This window comes from Brachyistius frenatus, unplaced genomic scaffold (assembly GCF_029030835.1).
Source record: "Brachyistius frenatus isolate BFR_SWC_R1_liver_20210118 unplaced genomic scaffold, ASM2903083v1 Contig_44, whole genome shotgun sequence".
Lineage (NCBI taxonomy): Eukaryota > Metazoa > Chordata > Actinopteri > Embiotocidae > Brachyistius > Brachyistius frenatus.
The window spans coordinates 575,713-596,776 of record NW_027210643.1 but is presented as its reverse complement, the minus strand read 5'-3'; the positions used below and the strand labels follow the sequence as shown (position 1 = coordinate 596,776).

Genomic DNA, 21,064 nt, shown 5'->3' with positions numbered 1-21,064 from the left:
GTTAAATTCAAACAGCTAAATAACAATTCTATCACAATTGAAAGTTTCAAACTGTACACTGCTGCAGCCGTGTAAAGAAACTTTTGTATTGCTAAATAAAAAAGGGTCCAGACTGAAATATTTCAACATCTATTGAATGTATAGTCATAAAATAGGGCAGGATTTAAGACATAAGGTGCGTCCTAATGGATTTGGTGACGTCCTGACTCTTTTTTTTCAGTGACACCATGAAGTTCCATTTGTGGTTTTTAAGCCACTTCTCATAAACAGTGTTACAGTTGGAGCATATACAGCTCAGAATATATATATATTAAAAAAATGTTTCACTTCACAGCTCTACTGGATTACCATGAAATGTGTCACAGACATCTCTGTATCTAGTATGAACTGACTTTAACCACTTTTGTGATCCCTTAACTTTTCATTAAGCACCATCATCAGGTCAAACTTTTAATTTGGCTCAAACATTGGTTTATAACCAAACACTTACAAAACTAATGTTAATTCCATATACATTACACTATACTTTCTGTTTAGCCCTAATTTGAAAATATTATCATGCTTGTACATTAAACTAAGATGCATTCAAACATCGCAAATATACCTGCTGAACACCAACATACTAGCATTGTCACTATTATAATGTCATCATGTGGATGTTAGCAGTCAAGACCACTCCACCGAAGTACAACTTCAAAGAGCTGGTAGCGAGAGAGCTGCTTTACTCGGTCTTGTCACAGTCAGTTTTCAGGAATTTTACTTTGGTGATGCAAAACAACATTTGGTTGTTTAATGTTTTGGCGCAGTGGAATTCAGGTCAACACCTTTGGTTAACAAATGTGAGTTACAGATGCATCTGTCTTCCCTTTCAAAATTGAGCAGATTTTAAATTAGAGACCGGCAGCCCAAGCACAATTAGCAACACTTGCAGACTAAATGCATCTACAGGTCTAAAATGTAAAGCTTCTTTACAGTTTGTGTCACTGGGGATGCAGCAAATGCTCACCAAAAGTAAACAGAGAACTAATGATGACATTATATTGAACTGACGTGCGTCTTCATTTGTCTTTTGTGTACGTAGTTGACGTCAGATTCTTTGTGCTCTCACTATTTCCTTTTGATTTTCCCTGAGGGTAGACAGAAAAACAAAATATGATCAATGTTCCATCATTTGATGGTGTGATTCTGAATAGATATTGTTGGTATACTTACCATTATGAGCTTGAGCAGTTCTTCTCTGACCTGAAAGTAATAAAACAGATACATTACTTTATAAATTGGGTATATGGTAAACACAAAACAATGGTTATTGGTAACATTTGTGGGCCCCACTGCATCTTTTTTCTTGGTTCTTTCAAAGAATTTGAACATTTGAGCTATTTTCAAGAAATCCTTGAACATGCTTGACACTGATAACTGGCCATTGTCAAAAATATAAACCTACCTTCTGCTCTGAAATACATCCTGTTATCAAAAGGAAAAGCCCCTGCAAGAGAAGAAATGAAGGATAACAGGTTTTAGATTTTGTTTTGATGGAGATATTTGTCTTTAAAAAATAATGTATGCAACATTTTCTAGCATTTCTTAATACAGTGCTTTCATATTCAACCTCTATTTTTTTTTTGTCCAATGACTACATGTATCATCGCAGGGAGTAATCTGATGTACATACAGGGCAATACAAACTACTTACTATGTTTTGAAGTCAGGTTGCCATCTATATATGTGGCTTCAGACAATGGTAACTAAATCTTCCCTTTAAAAAATAAATAAATCATATCCTACCCTTATGAATGTATGGCAACTCTGTATACACTAAAACACTAATTTTCTATATTGACAGTGACAGTCAGCTTCTGTTACTGAATGTAATTTGATCTTTGCAGAAATGTATAAGACAAACCACAGTGGTCCAATAGGCAAATACTGACCTTAGTGAGCTGTCACGGTCTGACTTATTTGCATTACATGATGTTTTTATTGTTTATATCATAGACTTCTGATTATCGTCACAATTATCGAAAGGGCTTCATGAATTTAGCATTAAACAGTTTGAGTGCTGATTAATTTTTTGGCTCACAGCAATTCGAGTGGAGTATGCAAATTAACAATAGCCTAAATTTAAGAAAAAAGACATCATTTGTCAACATCGTTGCTTCCAAATTACCTGGAATGAATTGAGGATGGTAAAAGTGTAGTTAGCAATAGTAAACATGATATTGTTTGAATCCAACAGGAGCAGACAGAAGCCAATGATCCATGTTAGTCCAAAGACAGGCGTTAGAAAGACGAGCACTTTAATGATGCTTTTGGCTGTCTCCTTGTCATTTGCCTTGCTGCTGTCAGGCACCGAGGACTTCAACAGGGTAACAATGACGACCACCATGGAAAAGAGATTGGCCAAAATCACGGTTCCCACGGGAATGAAAAAAGCATGCGCAGAGCCCACCAAAAGTTTCTCGTAATGTAACCAGCATGTCTCCGGGTTGTAGTAGGGCTTATCGGTGTATCTGTAATACACATAGCTGGATCCCACAATCAGAATTGGGCAAACATAGCCCAAGATGCTAGAGAGGAACATGAAGACTCTTTTTCTTAGTGGGCTGAAGACAAAGATGAGCTGGTGGACGAGCATGATACTCAAGCACAGCATCCAGCTGAACATGGCCAGGAAAAAGAGGTGCTTACACACGGTGAAAACAAAGCACCAGGTGTCACTGAGAATCTTCGGTTCAGTGGAAGCCAAGAAACTACAATTGGCCAGCAAGAGGAACGTAGCGATGTTCACAATAGCTGTGTGACGGAAATGTGAAAGGTTGGACTTGACCACAGCTGCCCACACTAGAAACTCGATGAAGAGAAAGATCACCAAGGAGCAAATTGACACACCGAGGCCCACATTGGTAATCATGTCTAGAGTCTTTGTAGATATGTCGGACTTGGCAAAAAGGACAGAGAATGAAGTCAGGTGGTTGCACTCACACACTGTGTGGTTATCATCACTAGTGTTGAGAAAGCACCCTACATCTGACCAGTCATCCTTCTTGATGTCCCAGAAGACACAGTAAGCTTCCGGAGATTGATCGTGATCTTTGGGAAATTTAAGTTGAATTCCTAAAGACGAATCAGTGTTGTTTGCCAGTGTGGCTGATACTAAGAGGCTGGTATGCTCTACATTCTTGTAGCTGTTCTTTAATTTATCCATTATATTTTTCACAGCCACAGTTTTCATTATGCCGTCGGTCTGGTTCAGATTCACACCAATGTCAAATACGATCAAATTGCAGTCACTGCCTGAGCAGAATTTGAGGTCTAGGTTTTCACTGTTAAATCCACTGCTCCGGTTGACTTTGATATGTTTCACCAGACTCTCCACAGACTCAAGGTACTTTGATGACATCAAGTAACGAGTCGACTCGTTAACTGTACTCCACGTTGAGTTCAACATTTTGCTTGCTGAAGTTACGAGATTCTGAAAGAGAATAAAACAAAAACAATCTGGTGAATATGATAGCTAAAATGATTTTTCCCAAAAGCAGCCCAAATCCAGTAACAGTTTCCAGACTCATGTCAGTACTGAAAACTGCCAAACATGGATGGATGCTGTTGGATACAGTGGTTTCAGACATGTTTGTCGCTGGATAATCTGCAAACGCATGTTGTACGCTCCATATTGGTATGACATCATTACGTCAACAGGTCGGAATATTGCCTTTTCCACGATTTGAATTTTGTACTAAAATGCTAAAAAACTAAAAACTATTACAAAAATTTATACCAGTATTCAGTTTTCTTCGCTGTGAGTAACAGTCTGGGTACTCGGCCCGTATTAGCGATTGCACAGCAACTCTGAAGGGCGGGCCAATTAGCGACCAGTAACGGTTGTTAACCGCATTTGTCCCACCCCTCCTTCACTGTGGTGTCGGCCAGTTTCCGCGTGAGCTGATTGGTTAAAATTAACCTGAGGTTTAAGCCCAGTAGGAAGGAACGTCCGCAAACGATTCTCTATGGACTGAGGCCAGACCCATATATTCACGTAGTGAAATTGGGTTCTGGTTCACACCAGGCTAGCACTCTTGTCGCTCTATACATGAACACAGCTATCTGGGAACAGCAACTTTCCACCCCCTTTCTGTTCACATCCTGTTTACCCTGTGTGACCACATGGCTAAAGCGCTATACTGAGTTTTGTGATGCCAACTAACCCATCATGATAAGTGAGTAAGCCAATCCACTAAGAAGGGTGAGGAAATGTGGTTAAAAGTGTTGAGAATTTCTTTAAATGCTGCTTTATAGGTCAAACGTGAACCTTAAAGTTAAAAACTTCACAAGTATTCCAGTAAATGTAAAGAAGCTTACAGGAAAGACCTCCTCTTCCAAGACAACATTTTGGGATCCACCGGCCATCAAATTTAGAACATTGATGGAAGCAGAAATATCGGCTATGTCTTCCTCAAAACCAGAATTGTCTGTAGAGCTGTTCTTGAGTCCTTCAAATACAAGATTTGCCACCTCCTGGGTAGCCCCTAGTCCCTTCTTAAAGCCCTATTAAAAAAAAAGAAGTTATTTAGTGGTCAAAAACACAGAAATTGTAGTGATAGTTGTGAGCTCTGAATTGTGGTATTGAAGTCCACAGTTTTGTCACACAAGTCAACCTGAAAGAATTAAGAAACAAAATCTAAATAACAGGCCTAAAAGAAAGATAATTCTCATTTTAATGAACATAAGGTTGGACAGTTGGCTGTGCTGAGGATGGACAAATGACATAAGTATGAGTTTGTGACATCACAAACTTACTTAGCGCAGCCGCTGAATATGGGTTGTGTGCATTTGTCAGTGGAATCAATATTTGTTTAAGACCAGTTTCATAATGTAAAATAAAAGTGAAATTCTTGATTTGTACAATATGGGACCTTAAATAATTTAAGCTACTGCAGTGTAAATAACTAGATTGGACAAAAAAAAAAATCTTATAGAACTATAAGATTCAGAGGTCACGCATTGCTTGATAATTAAAGTCACACTCACGTCAGCTGCATTTACAACTTTTCTCAGCTCCTCCTTGACACAGTAGCTGTACACGTCCTGCCATTCAGGGCTGTTACAGGTGCGTGACTTATAACCAGTTCTGCCAATTGGACATGTTCGATTCAGCACTGTATTTCCAGCTGGGGCTTTTGGCCAAATCTCTCCATTTACTTCATCTTCTTCGCAAAATGCATCTCCAGCTTAAAAAAAAAATGTATATATAGGGGATCATTTGTTGATGCCAGAGATGTGAATGAAAAAAAGATGCAATTCTGAATTTAGAATATAAAATGGATTTAACCTAATTTAATTTCAGTTTCGTCCATGCAAGAAAACTAGAGTTCGCAATTTTTGTAAAGAATCAGGTACCATATATTACTGGGATATCCACTTGTGCACTTTTCTCTTGTTCCTTCTTGTTTTTAAAAGTGATATTAACAAAATGTGGGTCAGCGGTTTTCTTGCAAGGGATGGTCTCCATGAAAGTGTAGACTGTTCCTCGCGCTGCAACAAAAGATGGATGTTAGCAATAGGGTTGTTTGTACAGGTGGAGTTTATATATATATGCATTTTGCCGGAAGACTGTGACATCACATGTTATATTGATATCAATTCTAGTAAATTTGCATTAGGATTAGTAAGGAGGAAGAAAGATGAGAAAAAGAGTAGGCCTGTCTTACATGTGTTTTGTGGAGGCTGAGCTGTGATTACGTCACCATGACTGGGTATCCACGAAACATCATAGCACTCTTCGCATGGTGGGGTGATGGCTTTTACAGTAACGCTAATGCTTGTCGTTGGGCTTGGACAGTCCACAGTGAGGGGATCGATAGTCATGGTGATCACATCAGGCAGGAGTGCCACATTCAGCTGAGCCCGAGCTGTGTGCCTGAGCGACCCAAGAATAAATCCACACTCATACGTGCCTGTTGGGAACATTTACGTAAATTACACGGTACAGTTAAAAATTGGCTCAAAATTACAAATGACACTCAATTTAGGAGGGGGGCAGAATATCTCAATTACATATCTTTGAACTACCAGACAACAGGATGTGTATGAAATAGAGGCTAAAATGTGGCCCATTTAGACAACATGTTAAACAGCAGTCACTTCCAAGCTGCTGCACTGCACTGCTAAAATTAAAATTTTAAAATTTCAATGTCCCTTGACAAAGTGTTCTCTTACACAGCCTCACTGCCACTCACGGAACAGAGTAGATTCAGATAAAGGTGTGACTCTCGCTTACAGGGCAATACATAATAAGAAGTTAAGGCTTGTCCAAATAGTTGCTATGTTTATATTCAGGTGCTTTTTTTGGATGAAAAATAAAAGTCGCTGAATCTAGCAACAAAGTTTCTAAGTGGGTAACACTTTGTGCAGTTGAAATGATGTGATGCAATCATGTTGACATGGAGCAAAATCTCAAAAGAATGTTTCCAACATGTTGTGGAATTGTTACCACAAAGAAAAGAGGCCGTTTCAGAGGCCCTACCCAGTGTAACTCCAGTGTGAATATATAGGCTATTTATTTTCTTACAAGAAATGATCTTTAATTTCAAATCCACTTGAATTGAAGCAAAAATTGTCCATACTTGCCTGCCCATTTGCCTGTCACGTTGCTGAGTCTAACTGCAACACAAGATTTGTGCTCTTCTGTGGTACAGTTATACTCCATTTTGACCACACTGCCGTTGTTGAGCTCGAAGCGCTCAAATTGTGTGGTCATGTTCCAGCCAGCACTGGCTGTGGCCTCCCCAAATTTGCATATCAGTTTTGGCTCGGACTTGTAGCACACGCTACCCGACGGGCCCTCTATGGTGACCATTCCTGTGCAAAAAGGCAATATAAATATACGGAAAAATATATTATGAAAAGGCTCGGTGTATATACTTTCAATGTCAGAAAGGTCATTTGTTTGTGAGTCCCTACATTCATCTGTCCGACCAAGACTTTCATAGTGACATACCTCAGCGTCTTTTGGCCCCATGGCCATGATGTAACTCGTGCATTTCAGTGGGTGATTGGTAATGACTGGTTTTTGGTGTCTACTTTGAACGATGATAATTTATCTTAAAAGCTGGAAATATTTAGGGTTGCAAGCTTTGGATATCCAGTTACTAGAACATAAATACTCAAAAGCTTTCAATTTTGTCAACTTTGCACAGAATATATGAACTAGGTCACTATGTACAACTTCACAAAATTCTCTGTATTCATGACCCCAAGTGGATAAACATTATGTTCTTACATAGAGGTTAAAGTACACCCAAATCATCAGTCTGTTCTTTGTTCACCCAAACATCACACCAGATTGTTGGCTTTAGTAATCATTCTGGCTTCTGGTTTAGCTGTCCTGCTGCCTCGCTGTCACACATTTCCATTCATTGTTCCAAGCACTGTTGCAAGGTTAAATATACTGTATGTCTGAACAGTAAAACTCTAAGGGTTTTACACTATATGAGGGGCAATCAAAACGTTCTGAGACTTTTCTAATTAAGTACAAGCTACCTTGCTCGATCAACATCAACACCTCTGTTAATTGTGTTTTCGTGAACACTGGTATGTGCGCAATTTGTAATTTCAACATGAACCTGAAACTTTGGCAAATTTAGTGTCACATTTTTGGGTAACAGAAACAAAATGGCAGGAAGCCAAATCCAGAAAATAAGGAGCAGAGAGCAACGATTGTGTTGGTGCAGGTATCACGTGTTGTGAGCTGGCGGGTTGTCATGTTGGAGGACCCGACCCATCCCTTGCTTTATTGCCTTGGGCTCTCTGAAGCATTTCAAAGGTCTGCAATGTCAATTCCCTGAGTTTGACACAAAATTTGATGTGACTCTGCTTCACATCCATGTTGAAATCCCAAATGATCCAGCAATGTAACATACCTATTCATGAAACTCGCAGCGTCCCCCCTTCTACATACACATTACTAAGCTGGACCTTGTTCACACGCAACAGGGCCAGCCTCAGAACTTTATGATTACCCCTCATCGTTCACAGAGATCATTTTAATTTGCATTATTTCGCTACACCTTTAACATCATTGGACTGACAGCAGCTCCTTAACCAATGCCCAATTGTATGCACTGATGTGATAGAAAATCAACATGTGATGTGGTGAAGTCAGTCTTACAAAACTTAAGTGTGTTATAGTCCAAAGAAAGCATTACACTACAGCTGAGAAATAATTGTGATAGATTGAGTGAATATTGGTTGATGACAATAAACAGTTACAGTTTTTGCTGACCTTGAGTGTCGACCCAAATCACACCACCGAGTTGAATTTCCAGCGTTGTCACTATCTGTTGAAGCATACTGTTGTCTAGTCTGACATTGAGCGCTGCCTCAAAGTCAGCAGTGAAGCTAGAAGTCGTTCTGGAGAGGATCAAGAAAAGACGGTCAGTGACAAAGCATTCATTTGATTCCCAATATCAATACGGTTAATAACAACGAGAGTATCTGTACATGTAGAATATAACACACATTCTGTTGCTTTGCAGCATTCTCCCACACAGGAATACCTTCCGTCTATGTCTAGACAGGCTCCATTCATTTGGCAGAATACTGTCATTCAGGAAATAGTGTCAAAAAATGGTGACCAGTACCATGCCATGCTCTATCATCACTTAACACATATGTATACTTGGTTTGAGGTTATGGGGAAGGTTTTCCTTCTCTGCAGTCAGTTGTGATCTACATTTGTGTTGTGTTTAGAATCAAAACATTCCAATTTGTATCAATTCATTAATTTAAGGTCTTTGAATTAAAGTTTGACAGTATTCAGTGTTGAATGCTGTTGTGAGGTTTACACTGCCTAATTTATATTTATGTTTTGGGACTTCTCAGCTTTATTACCCAGTTTAAACCATTTGTCAGAAAAGCCATTGAAGTGGTCAAATGTAATAGATTGCATTGCATAGATGAAGTCATCAAAATTACATTTCTTATAACACTTTTAGGGTAATCTGTAACCTATTACATTTCAAAAGTAAACTTCCCAAAATTGTTCACACCTTTATTTGCAGTCAAAAATCTTTTTTGGTGTCAAAACAACAACAAATTATTGTGTGAATCTCTTTGTAAAGTACAATACCTTGGACCCGTTATGTTCAGGGACAGCAGGCCATTCAGTTTTTCAAATTCAGCTTTAAGCTTTGAAAAGAAAGAACATGATTTCAATTTTATTTGTGTGACAAACAGTTTCACGAATGGAGTATTGTGTCAGTTTGTGATGAGCGGGAGATGTACCTTGTTAGTTTTGGTAGTATCCCAGATGGCTGTAGTCAACACTGTTCCATTGATGAAAACTGTGTTGATTGCAAACATTATCAGTCGTTTCAGTTTGGAATTCAACAGGTTCATTTGTCTTGTGACCCATATTCCATTATTTTACTAACATACAGAAAATAGTACCACAAATACAAAAAAGGAGGGAAACTTGTCATGCAGCAGTACTGTTACCTGGGATTTGGGCAATGCAGAGTGGCGTGATATGGGTCACGTTTTCAGTGCAAGGAGTGTCACGGCAGCAGTTGTGACTGTAACACACTTGGTTGCTCCAAGAATACCCTTTGGAGCAGCTACAGTTGGACTCTTCTCCAATAATCAGGCACTCTGGACAGAAAGGCACCAACAAAACATTCTCACTTCACTGAGTTTAGTTTTGAGTGCTCTTTTTAGGCCAAGCAACGCCAGAGTCAGAACTATATGCGGTGCAAATGGTATGGATTCACCCATATAGTACGAGATTAAGGTGAAAAACGGTTTGGCTTATTTGTCTTTACTTTACCGATCACAGTTGTCTTTGTTGGTACTAAGCCCAGGATGCAGGGACTGTGTCCTTGCAAAACAGTGTTAGGAGAAGGTGTTTTGGTGGGAGGTCGGGAGGTGACAGCATAGATAGCTCAAACTCTCGCTGTAGGACCTTTGTTATCGGCTATTTGGCTATGTTATTAGTGTATGTTGTATGGCATTGCATGATCTCCCCTCCCTCCCTCCCTCTCGTAACATGAAAGAATAATTGTTTGAAATGATAACCCACAAAAAAATAAATATACCTGCTACCAGTTCGCTGCTTGAGAAGATCACTGTGTGGTCATTTCCACCGCTGTCTTGCACGTTTACGCCGGTTTTGTTCAAAATGGACAAGACAGTCTTGGCTTCCAGTGAGATATTACTTTCCACCATCAGCTCGGCAATGTAGAAATCTTCAATGACAATAACAATTTCTTGTTATCTTTTTGTATTTTTTAATGGGTTGAAAAGCAAGTTCATTTATGCAAGAGTACCTTGACTGAAGTTGTTAACTGCATGCCACACACACACACGCACACACACACGCACGCACGCACACACACACACACACACACACACACACACACACACACACACACACACACACACACACACACACACACACACACACACACACACACACACACACACACACACACACACACAACTTGTAACCGGCCTGTATTGACTGCCCTTGTTGTCTTTGCTTCTTTCCCTCAGTGGATTGTCTATTTGTGTTGCAATTAATAATTAAAAAACAGCAACACAAAAACCTGCACGCTACATTATCTACATTTCATTTTAATCTCAGTGTAAAGATCTGGCCACATCAGAAAGTAGAAAAGTAAAGTTAACCTACACATCCAGTGTCAATATTTGACTTGTACTGACCTCTTGCACCACGAGCTAACCTGCTTGCTGCTTGGGCTGGCATTAGTCAGTGATAACAGCTTCTAGACCTTCTGTCTATAGGCTATGTATACAGTGTATAATGTTACTGTTCTTTTTACTCTTAACATGCATTTTGTTTACAAGTTTGCACAATTTCCTTCAATAAAAAAGTTATTGATGAGGGGAAATAAAGCTCTTTGAAGTTAGTTCAGCAAACTAATAGGACAATATGTTTATAAGACGTATTTGTAGCATCAAACCCTATTTAATAGCTGCGTGTAAACCACTGCTTTAACTGAGTAGGCTAAATAAAAGTGGGTGGTGTAAAACAGCTAGTAAGCTACAATTGCCTCCTCCATTTTGAACTCTCACAGGTCACTGTGAGGGTCCAAGTTTGCTATTTGCATTCAAGGGTGAAAGCTCCAAAAATGTGTGAATTCATTTTGCCAACTTAAGTTAAGCCAAAAACAGCTCCATTGAAATGAATGAGTAGAATCTGCTAAAAAAAAAATAGAGCACTTTAAATGCTGGCGGGACCAGGCCTTTCATGGTGCTAACGATTTATGGACACTTTCTGAAGTAATTCACTGAGGTGTCTTCTATTACATTGTAGTCAAATGACTCACCAGTTGCAAAGACCTGTAATGACAACAATAACAGAATTAGTCATTTTGTCAAAGACACAATTTTAAGACAAATTAAAACATTAATTTTGTATCCCTGTTAAACGGTGAAACACTGTACACACAGAGTTGAATTTTGTCTTTTTAGTTTTTAGTTATTGAACAAAACAGGTTATATAAATGTAACAGTAAATTATGCGCATTAAAAATAATAAAATAAAAGTGAAGACTTGGTTACTGTCCTATACGAAAATATAAGTCATTAGGCTGAGAAGGATCTCTACCTGATAGAAGATGAACATGGCTCCAATCAAAAAAATAAACACCCTGGAAAACATTGTTACCCTGATGGAAAAAAAACATACAAAATGCAGAAATTAATGAATAAGAAGGCTGAAAAAACATCACACTTTTCTTCAGCACTTCAGAACATTACACAATGTTCGCATCCATATGCAGATGACGGCACTCTCTTAAAATAACACTGGCAGCATTTCAAATTAGTCCAGTTTTCAAAAGTCTGCAGTCAACTAATCAGGGTTGAGTTTGAACAACTGCCCCAAAGCTACAATATCAACTATCTTATTTGTCAGTATATGCTTTAGTATTGCTTTAGCCCAAAGAGAGATATAGTTTGTCTACACTTACCAGATTATTGTGAAATTGAATCGTTTGAGATTAAGTCCCAGTCAATTTGATGACCAATTTGATCTTTTGTTTTAGACAAATTGTTCCAGACAAATGCTGTGGTGTGTCAAAAACAGGTGGAGAGTTCGCCTCTAAAGACTAAACAAGTATATTTGTGCTCAGAGGAGTCAGTAAGCCAGCACTTGCATGTGCAAATAAAAAAAACAAATAAACTCTCCGTTTCTAAAGCCCAAAAAAAGGCTTCAGACAGAAAAGATGCTGCGATAAGTTGAAAAAAAATGAAAGGTTACCATACACACTAAACAGTCTGTGAATTATCATTCTCTCCTCAAGATTACTCCAAATATTTTTGGTAACCCTCCTGATTTTTCCTCTGCTGCCCATGTCATGCCAAAATTTCCATTATACATAAATCCAATAGACTAAACTTAACATTGCAGTGCAATAAATCCATATCTGTTCTCACAGGATCTTGTTTAAAACAATATTTTCAAAGATTTGTATTGGACTTGTAAACTGTCCACTATTTAACAATGCGGCCAATTTTTTTTAGAACATTGTTATTAGCAGCTTCCTGTTTTTCCTTCCAAAGTATAGGCAGCGTATATTTACCTAAGCAAACCAGTTTGCATTACTTTGCATCTGGGCTACAATACAGATAATGGCGTGGTGGTTTTTACTGCTTCTCGTAACAGTGCACTGTTCACTCCTGCCCTCATTGGCGGCACCATATACCAAGTATGGTCAAAAACCTTTAGATGTGGTACAGTTCGTGCCCACATCATTTTCTGTGTTCGGACCCAGCTTCCTCTTTAGTTACTATACATTTTAAAACCACAACAACAGCACAGCCAGCCTATTTTGTTCCACACAATATCTATATACAGTGGGTACGGAAAGTATTCAGACCCCTTTAAATTTTCCACTCTTTGTTTCATTGCAGCCATTTGCTAAAATCAAAAAAGTTCATTTTATTTCTCATTAATGTACACTCAGCACCCCATCTTGACAGAAAAAAACTGAAATGTAGAAATTTGTGCAAATTTATTTAAAAAAACCAACTGAAATATCACATGGTCATAAGTATTCAGACCCTTTGCTGTGACACTCATATTTAACTCACATGCTGTCCATTTCTTCTGATCCTCCTTGAGATGGTTCTACTCCTTCATTGGAGTCCAGCTGTGTTTAATTAAACTGATTGGACTTGATTAGGAAAGGCACACACCTGTCTATATAAGACCTTACAGCTCACAGTGCATGTCAGAGCAAATGAGAATCATGAGGTCGAAGGAACTGTCCAAGGAGCTCAGAGACAGAATTGTGGCAAGGCACAGATCTGGCCAAGGTTACAAAATAATTTCTGCAGCACTCAAGGTTCCTAAGAGCACAGTGGCCTCCATAATCCTTAAATGGAAGAAGTTTGGGACGACCAGAACTCTTCCTAGACCTGGCCGTCCAGCCAAACTGAGCAATCGTGGGAGAAGAGCCTTGGTGAGAGAGGTAAAGAAGAACCCAAAGATCACTGTGGCTGAGCTCCAGAGATGCAGTAGGGAGATGGGAGAAAGTTCCACAAAGTCAACTATCACTGCAGCCCTCCACCAGTCAGGGCTTTATGGCAGAGTGGCCCGACGGAAGCCTCTCCTCAGTGCAAGACATATGAAAGCCCGCATAGAGTTTGCCAAAAAACACATGAAGGACTCCCAGACTATGAGAAATAAGATTCTCTGGTCTGATGAGACCAAGATTGAACTTTTTGGCGTTAATTCTAAGCGGTATGTGTGGAGAAAACCAGGCACTGCTCATCACCTGCCCAATACAATCCCAACAGTGAAACATGGTGGTGACAGTATCATGCTATGTTTTTTTTTTTCAGCTGCAGGGACAGGACGACTGGTTGCAATTGAAGGAAAGATGAATGCGGCCAAGTACAGAGATATCCTGGAAGAAAACCTCTTCCAGAGTGCTCTGGACCTCAGACTGGGCCGAAGGTTCATCTTCCAACAAGACAATGACCCTAAGCACACAGCTAAAATAACAAAGGAGTGGCTTCAAAACAACTCTGTGACCATTCTTGACTGGCTCAGCCAGAGCCCTGACCTAAACCCAATTGAGCATCTCTGGAGAGACCTGAAAATGGCTGTCCACCAACGTTCACCATCCAACCTGACGGAACTGGAGGGGATCTGCAAGGAAGAATGGCAGAGGATCCCCAAATCCAGGTGTGAAAAGCTTGTTGCATCATTCCCAAGAAGACTCATGGCTGTACTAGCTCAAAAGGGTGCTTCTACTCAATACTGAGCAAAGGGTCTGAATACTTATGACCATGTGATATTTCAGTTTTTCTTTTTTTAATAAATTTGCACAAATTTCTACATTTCTGTTTTTTTCTGTCAAGATGGGGTGCTGAGTGTACATTAATGAGAAATAAAATGAACTTTTTTGATTTTAGCAAATGGCTGCAATGAAACAAAGAGTGAAAAATTTAAAGGGGTCTGAATACGTTCCGTACCCACTGTATTTGAAGATTGAAACAGTAAATCTTACTCAGTTCTGTAGTGTTTTCACCAGTGAGAAAACTCTTGTACAACTGCTTTTCCACCCCCCCCTCCTCCCTACCCCCGGAGTAACAAAGAAAAAAAAAAAATCACTCGCTCACTTACTTCGATTTTTCACAAGCGGTTGCTTATTCATGAATAATGCTGATGATATCATGAAGATGTGTGTTAGCTCCCTGTTATTTAGCCCATGGAAGGAGCCTGTTTCTGTCAACACCAGTGGTTAAGAGCTACATATCTAAGGAATAGCATGTACATTTCCTGCACTCAGTGGTGAAACATTTCAGTGTATTTTACCAGGCTGAAGGCTTCTCCTGCAACACCAAGAAGAGCTCTCAGATTTAAAGTTTAGGCTTAAGGTTTTTACATTTAACACATTGTTTTATTTCACCTAAATGCTTTGGAGATACTTTTTATACTAAAACATTTCTATCAGAAACATGGTTGTGTGAAGAACAGTCAGGTGGTAGTAAAATCTCACATCATTTCAATCTTATTGCTTTCATAAAGACAAAAATATAGGAATAAAAAGTTCTTACCTGGGCTTCAAATTTGTACTAGACAGAGAAAAGATGGTTAACCCGTCAAATGCAATTAGCAAACAGAACTCTGACAATAGCCCATATCAATCACAAGCTCATCCGAATCCGACTCAAAGCAAGTGTTTATCACAAATTGCAGGTAAGGCTGGTACAGGGTGCTCGTGTTGAGGGGTGTGTGTGTATGTGTTTGGGCAGGCGGGGGGTGTGGTTGCGGGACGTACTGTTGTCCTGGCTTTGTGTTGAAAGAGCATTTGCATTGATGGCATGTCTCCATGCCTGACGGATTAGTCAGCATACGTGCAGGCCCTTTCAGCTTTCCATGAATATTTGTCTACCAAATCAAGTCTCCTCCACAAGGTCACAGAGCAGCTGCCTCTCTTATGAAACCTACCCAAAGTGTGTGTGCTTGGAAACGGCTGGCCTCATAAATCCTAATGCTGAGGATCTGTGGTAACACACAAAGCTAATTATATATTTTAACTACATTTTGTCATGTATAATTACCAACAAATGAGCCAGTCACATGCAACAATAGAGATCCAGATCAGACTTGATCGGTGGCAGAAATTATATTTACTTTATTAATGTACTTGTGATTTACTTTACATTTTTTAATTTGAAACTACTTCTATAATAAAGTCATGAACTTTTTTACTCCACATAAATACATGTATCTGTGTGAGTACAGTTAGCTCTACTGCAGCGAGCTACACTAAAGAAAATGTAATAGTACAGTCCATTATAATGTAACACCGACAGCCCATTTTGGCTGTATACTGAATACTTTCAAGTTCATATTGGAAATATATTTAGTTACTAATACTTTTCATAAGTAAGATTATGAATGCATAACTCCAGTGAAAGATGTAATATGTAACTACAGTAAAGAGTAGAGGGGAATTAGACTTACTAATCACAAAACCTAAAAAAAATAATACCAAATCAATATTGTAAGGACAGTAAAATGATTTGCTCTACACTACAGTATCACCAGCTTTGACAGAATGTGTGTTAAAGCCCCTCCAGCTCTACCAAACAGAATCGCCTGCGAACTCTGCTCGTCATTTTGTAATGGCTTCCTTGCTAATTTAAATGTCTCAACTCAAGGGACCGCGCCAGCAGGTGAAGGAAGGTGCATAGTGGGAAGTAAAGTTGACTGAAGATCAGCTGGCATTTCAGCTTTTGAAAAAAAATCTTCTGTCAAGTGTAAATAGAAGATACATATGGCATTTTTTTTCTTGCTGGTAGGTTTACAGAAAACTAGTCAGAATTGCACGACAATGGGCCTCATGATCTTGTTATGATATCTCTAAGCGTTTAAATTGCCCCTTTGCTCGTGGTCCGTAGCTTATGCCTGCCCATACCATAACCCAACTGCCATCATGATCCATTCTGTTCTCAACATTCTCAATAGCAACCTGTCTTCCAACTGCCCTGTAGTGTAAACTGGAATTGATCCGTGAAGACAACACTTCTCCAAAATGCCAGATGCCATTGAAGGTGAGCATTTACCCTGTCATTACTGGAGTTGGTGGCTATGGGCCGGCGTGGTTGAGAAGCGGGTTGGATGTAAAGCCAAAGTCTTGGAAATTACGTCAGAGATGTTTTACGGCACTGAAATGAAGTCAATACAAGGGCAACGGCTGGGGTAGTTCTGGCAGTCAGCAAGCTAACAGCACTCACTCTCCAAACTGGTCACATCGCATGATAAAACTGCACATTTTACAGTGGCTTTTCCAGTCCAAGTCTTGTCATGTTGTTTAATCAGCATTTTGATGTGCCACACCTGTCAGGTGGATGAATTTAACAAATTTGGGAGGGACATTTGGGTAAAATAAACCTTTTAGAAGAACACAGAAGAAAAAGTCTCAAATCTTTTGTGTTCATATTTTTGTTGAGAGTAATTAAATCGAAAGTTGCAGATACATTTTTGAAATATTGACACCACGGACAGCTTCACCAACTTTTGACATATTGCTGAATTTATTGAAATGGTTTTCATTCATGTTTTCCAGAATCTTATCCAGTATGTGGAATTAAGTTAGGAGACAACACTGTTTATTATTTAATGATGAAATATAGTTTATTATTGTGTTGCCCATTCCTTACTTCAAAATCATATATAGAATAAGTGAATCAAGCTGGTTGAAGTGAAGTTGGTATACCTCTTTTATTTGATCTGTACAAAAACTGTAAAGGGTTGAAATGAGAATTTGCTGGTGTACAAGCAGTTATGTGCCAGACTACATTTATTCTGAATTTATAGTGTTAAATACATACAGTAGATGTATTTTGTCTAGCACTTAAAATATGTGGGAGTCCTATGCTTAATATATATTTTTTATGTACACATGCATTGCATGATAAATATATATTTTGATCAACCACAATTTCTGCTGTTCAGAAGCTGTTTGAATAACTGTGTACTGTTTGATAGTTATACCTGTTGCCTGACTGATGCTACACTACATGACTAATTCACAAAATACACACTGAATATCAAAAAGCATTTGTTGCTCTTGCACATATAGGCATATACAGTATGTCTTTCTGACACAACCTTGCAAGTTTTTGGCCATGCATGTGCGAAAAAAAAATCTATTAACATTATGCTGTAAGGTAGTTTTTGTAGCCATTAATATATACCCAGTGATCCTCCTTTCGATCTTGCTTTGACATTAAATAGCCCTGAGCATTCTAACCTTAAAACCAAGTGTTAATCTTCACACAGTCGTCTGAAAAGCCAAAATAGAAATGGCCTCAATATAATCTTTCAAAACTGTCAGATGTCACACATTTCTAGTTGTACTGGCATTAGAAATACTGTGGCTGAAAGCAGCTGTTGGAGCTGAACTGGGCTGAGGGTCTGTTCAGAGTTGTGTTCCACAGTAAGTGCTTTACACACAATGAGGCGAATGTGGATGTAGAATGTGGCTTTCTTCCTGCTGCAGTCATAATGTCAGAATATCATATTAGCAGCAGATGCTTCTTATTAAAAAAAGAAAGAAAAATACTAATTCCAGAGACTTTTCTTACCTGCTGGAATTAAATTTGACTGATAGGACCATCCAGGTCAATTTGTCATTGTGATGCCACCCTTTGACTAAACAAGCTCACTGATCTGTGTAAGACGGCCTTGCCCTGTCTAACTGATTTGATTTGCAAAGTAAAACAAAAGAACAGCCATTTTGCATCTAGGTTGTTGATTTAAAACAATGCCAAGAAATGAATTACATGTTGACAGTGCATTTAAAAAAAAAAAAAAAAAAAAATTAGCCTGTGTACAAACACACAAAATACAAAAGGCATAAATCTAATCACTTTTACAAGAGATATAACATTTATCCTTTTGGTGAGATCTTTGTAGGAATAATAAACAACTACTTTCATCAAAAACAATTATGTATATGAAAAATGGTTAAAACAATTACTATAACAACATTATAATACCAATTTTGCATTGTGAGAGTTCCTTTGACAAAATACAACTTAAAAAAAAGAGCCACGACCGCTTCTATATGCATGTACAACGTAATATTAAAGTTCAGATGTAAATATATATATGTAGCAGTATGGAGATGATGTCTCCATCTGAGTCATGCAGAACAATGTTTTGATCACTGTGGGCACTGTGTAAAGGCCGGTCATGGCCCTGTGAGCTCTCCCCGGATGTCAAATGTATGTCCCGGTTCTGGCTCACCCAACTTCCACAACTGTCGCAGGTATGGAGCAGTTTCTGCATGATTTGAGACCCTCTCAATCGGTGCTATGCTGTATTTACAGTGAACCCTCGCTATAACGCGGTTCACCTTTCACGGTCTCGCTGCTTCACGGATTTGCATCGTGCATTGTGTTCTGCATTCTGATTGGCTAAACAGTCTCTCCGCTTCTTCTCTACCTGTTTGTCAATAACGTTGCGGTTTAATATGTACACGTACGTAAAACAGCTTGCCAAATTTAAGTTTGCAAATTCTCTTGCAATTTCAAGTTTCTCTAAAACCCATAATGTCGACAAAACGTTCTGCACCGACAAAGGCACTTGCGGCAGTGAAATACACGTGAGTCACTATTTGTCCTACTGTACTTTGTATTTTTTTTCATAATCATTTTTCATTTTCTCCCGTTCTAATCCAATGACTCGGGTCGCAGTGGGGCAGTGCTGATCTCAGCAATTTGAAGCCTTCAGTTCGTATTGATGATTAAAATTATTATTTTACAGTACAGTAGTTATTTGTAAAAAAAACATTTATACAGTACTTTTATTTGTTAAACAAATGCTTGGGCCTGTAAAAAGGTTTTGTTCTTTGGTTTCAATGTATTATGGAGTATTTCATTGTATAATAATTGTAAAAAAAATAAAGGTTACTACTTCACGGATTTCGCCTATCACGGTTTCTATTTGGAACGTAACCCCCGCAAAAAACGAGGGTTCACTGTATATTTAGCCTCCTATGAGTTTGTAGATGTTACTTGAGACTCCCCTCTTCACAGATGTGACTCACCCACGGATGTACCTGACCGTCCCAAATGGGCGATCTATTCTGTTTTATTAAATTAGTACTTTTTTCTTTATTGTCTTAACACATTTTTTTTCTTAGTTTACAGCCATTTTACAGGGTTTATTTCATTCAAGTACCATTTTTGTTTTGAATTTTTTTGACCTAGTTTGCAATTCGCATTGTTTAATATGGAATACTTAGAAAATTTGGCTTAAGCTGCAACATGTTTACAACTGTTGTAAGCTAATGACTTTGTCTTGCGTAAATGTGATTGTTTATTGGTCCTGAAGTTGCAAATATCCAGGTGCTTTGTCGTATTTGTTATGAGGTGGGTGTTTTTCCAGGACCCAAATGCAAGCACACAGACTCGAGGTATAAGTTCCAAAAAATACAGTCTTTATTGTCCCAAAAAACAAACAAAAAAACTACAAACCAAAAGGTGGCACCGAGCGTGTCCACTTTACGTCCAGTCGGGAGGGCAACTCAACCGACAGCTCCAGGGGGACACGGGTAACAGGACAGCCGGCAGACCAGCGGAAGGGACGGCGTCAACAATCCTCCAAGCCGGGAGGGCAACTCCACCGACTGGTGATTTTGACGGGGATTTCCGCAGGAGACACAGAGGCCGGAGGAACGGGAACAGGAACAGGACTGACAGAGAGCTGACGGGGAGCAGACGGAAGACGGACGGGGAGCAGACAGAGGACGGACGGGTGGCTAACAAAAAATGAACCGACAACCAGAGTTGTGCAGGGGCAGGTTACATATAGTCTGGGGAGGTGATCAGGGAGATGCAGCACACCTGCAGGTGGTGATCAGGGGTGAGTGGCTGCATCTGCTGGGACTGGTGAGGGGCGTGGCCACGGGAGGTGAGTGGCTTGGCCACAGACAAAGACAGGGGACACAGGAGGAGAGGTGGTCGGGGGCAAAGTGGAGGACAAAACTGAACTCCTGAAAGTATTAATATTGCTTTGTGTAATTCATTTAGTTTTGGTATTAAAGTTACCGACCTGCAGTTTCAACCATTAACACGCAGCTGCTCACCGGGGACGTCTGTTTGGTGTTTTTTCTTGTTTTCTAATTTCTTCCTCTGGTTGTTGAAGTGGAGCCTCACTAATTATTTTCTTGTCATCTTAGATATTGAGGATGTAAAGTGTTGGAGCTGGTGCGTTCAGGTAAAGGTGCCTCCTTCCTGGTGCTGTGGGTTTATGTGGACACTGGCTCTGACCTCTAGCTGGCATGTATGTACACCTGTGATTGAGGTGCCGCCTCTTTGGATCCTCCACCTTTGCTGGCCCAGCTCTCCACTGATTAGCCTCATCCATTAACTTTCTTTACTTAATATATATATATATTACACACACACATATACACAGTGGTGTGAGAAAGTGTTTGCCCCCTTCCTGATTTCTTATTTTTTTGCATGTTTGTCACACTTAAATGTTTCAGATCATCAAACAAATTTAAATATTAGT

General features: G+C 39.2%; 2 protein-coding genes across 2 annotated transcripts in view; one reads left to right on the top strand and one right to left on the bottom strand.

The window, feature by feature from the left end:
- The window catches only part of disp1 (dispatched homolog 1 (Drosophila)), a 389,371-nt gene that overhangs the window by 208,400 nt on the left and 159,907 nt on the right, over nt 1-21,064 (top strand). The window lies entirely within an intron of this gene.
- On the bottom strand, nt 1,048-11,680 carry adgrf3b (adhesion G protein-coupled receptor F3b). Its single transcript, XM_069703051.1, has 15 exons — nt 11,627-11,680; nt 10,092-10,257; nt 9,496-9,648; nt 9,283-9,341; nt 9,128-9,186; nt 8,282-8,409; nt 6,628-6,858; nt 5,709-5,954; nt 5,398-5,532; nt 5,029-5,228; nt 4,360-4,545; nt 2,168-3,472; nt 1,445-1,486; nt 1,213-1,242; nt 1,048-1,127 (listed from the first exon to the last, which is right to left on the bottom strand). The coding sequence occupies exons 1-15, from the start codon at nt 11,678-11,680 to the stop codon at nt 1,059-1,061; spliced, it is 3,063 nt and encodes a 1,020-aa protein (XP_069559152.1). The 3' UTR covers nt 1,048-1,058.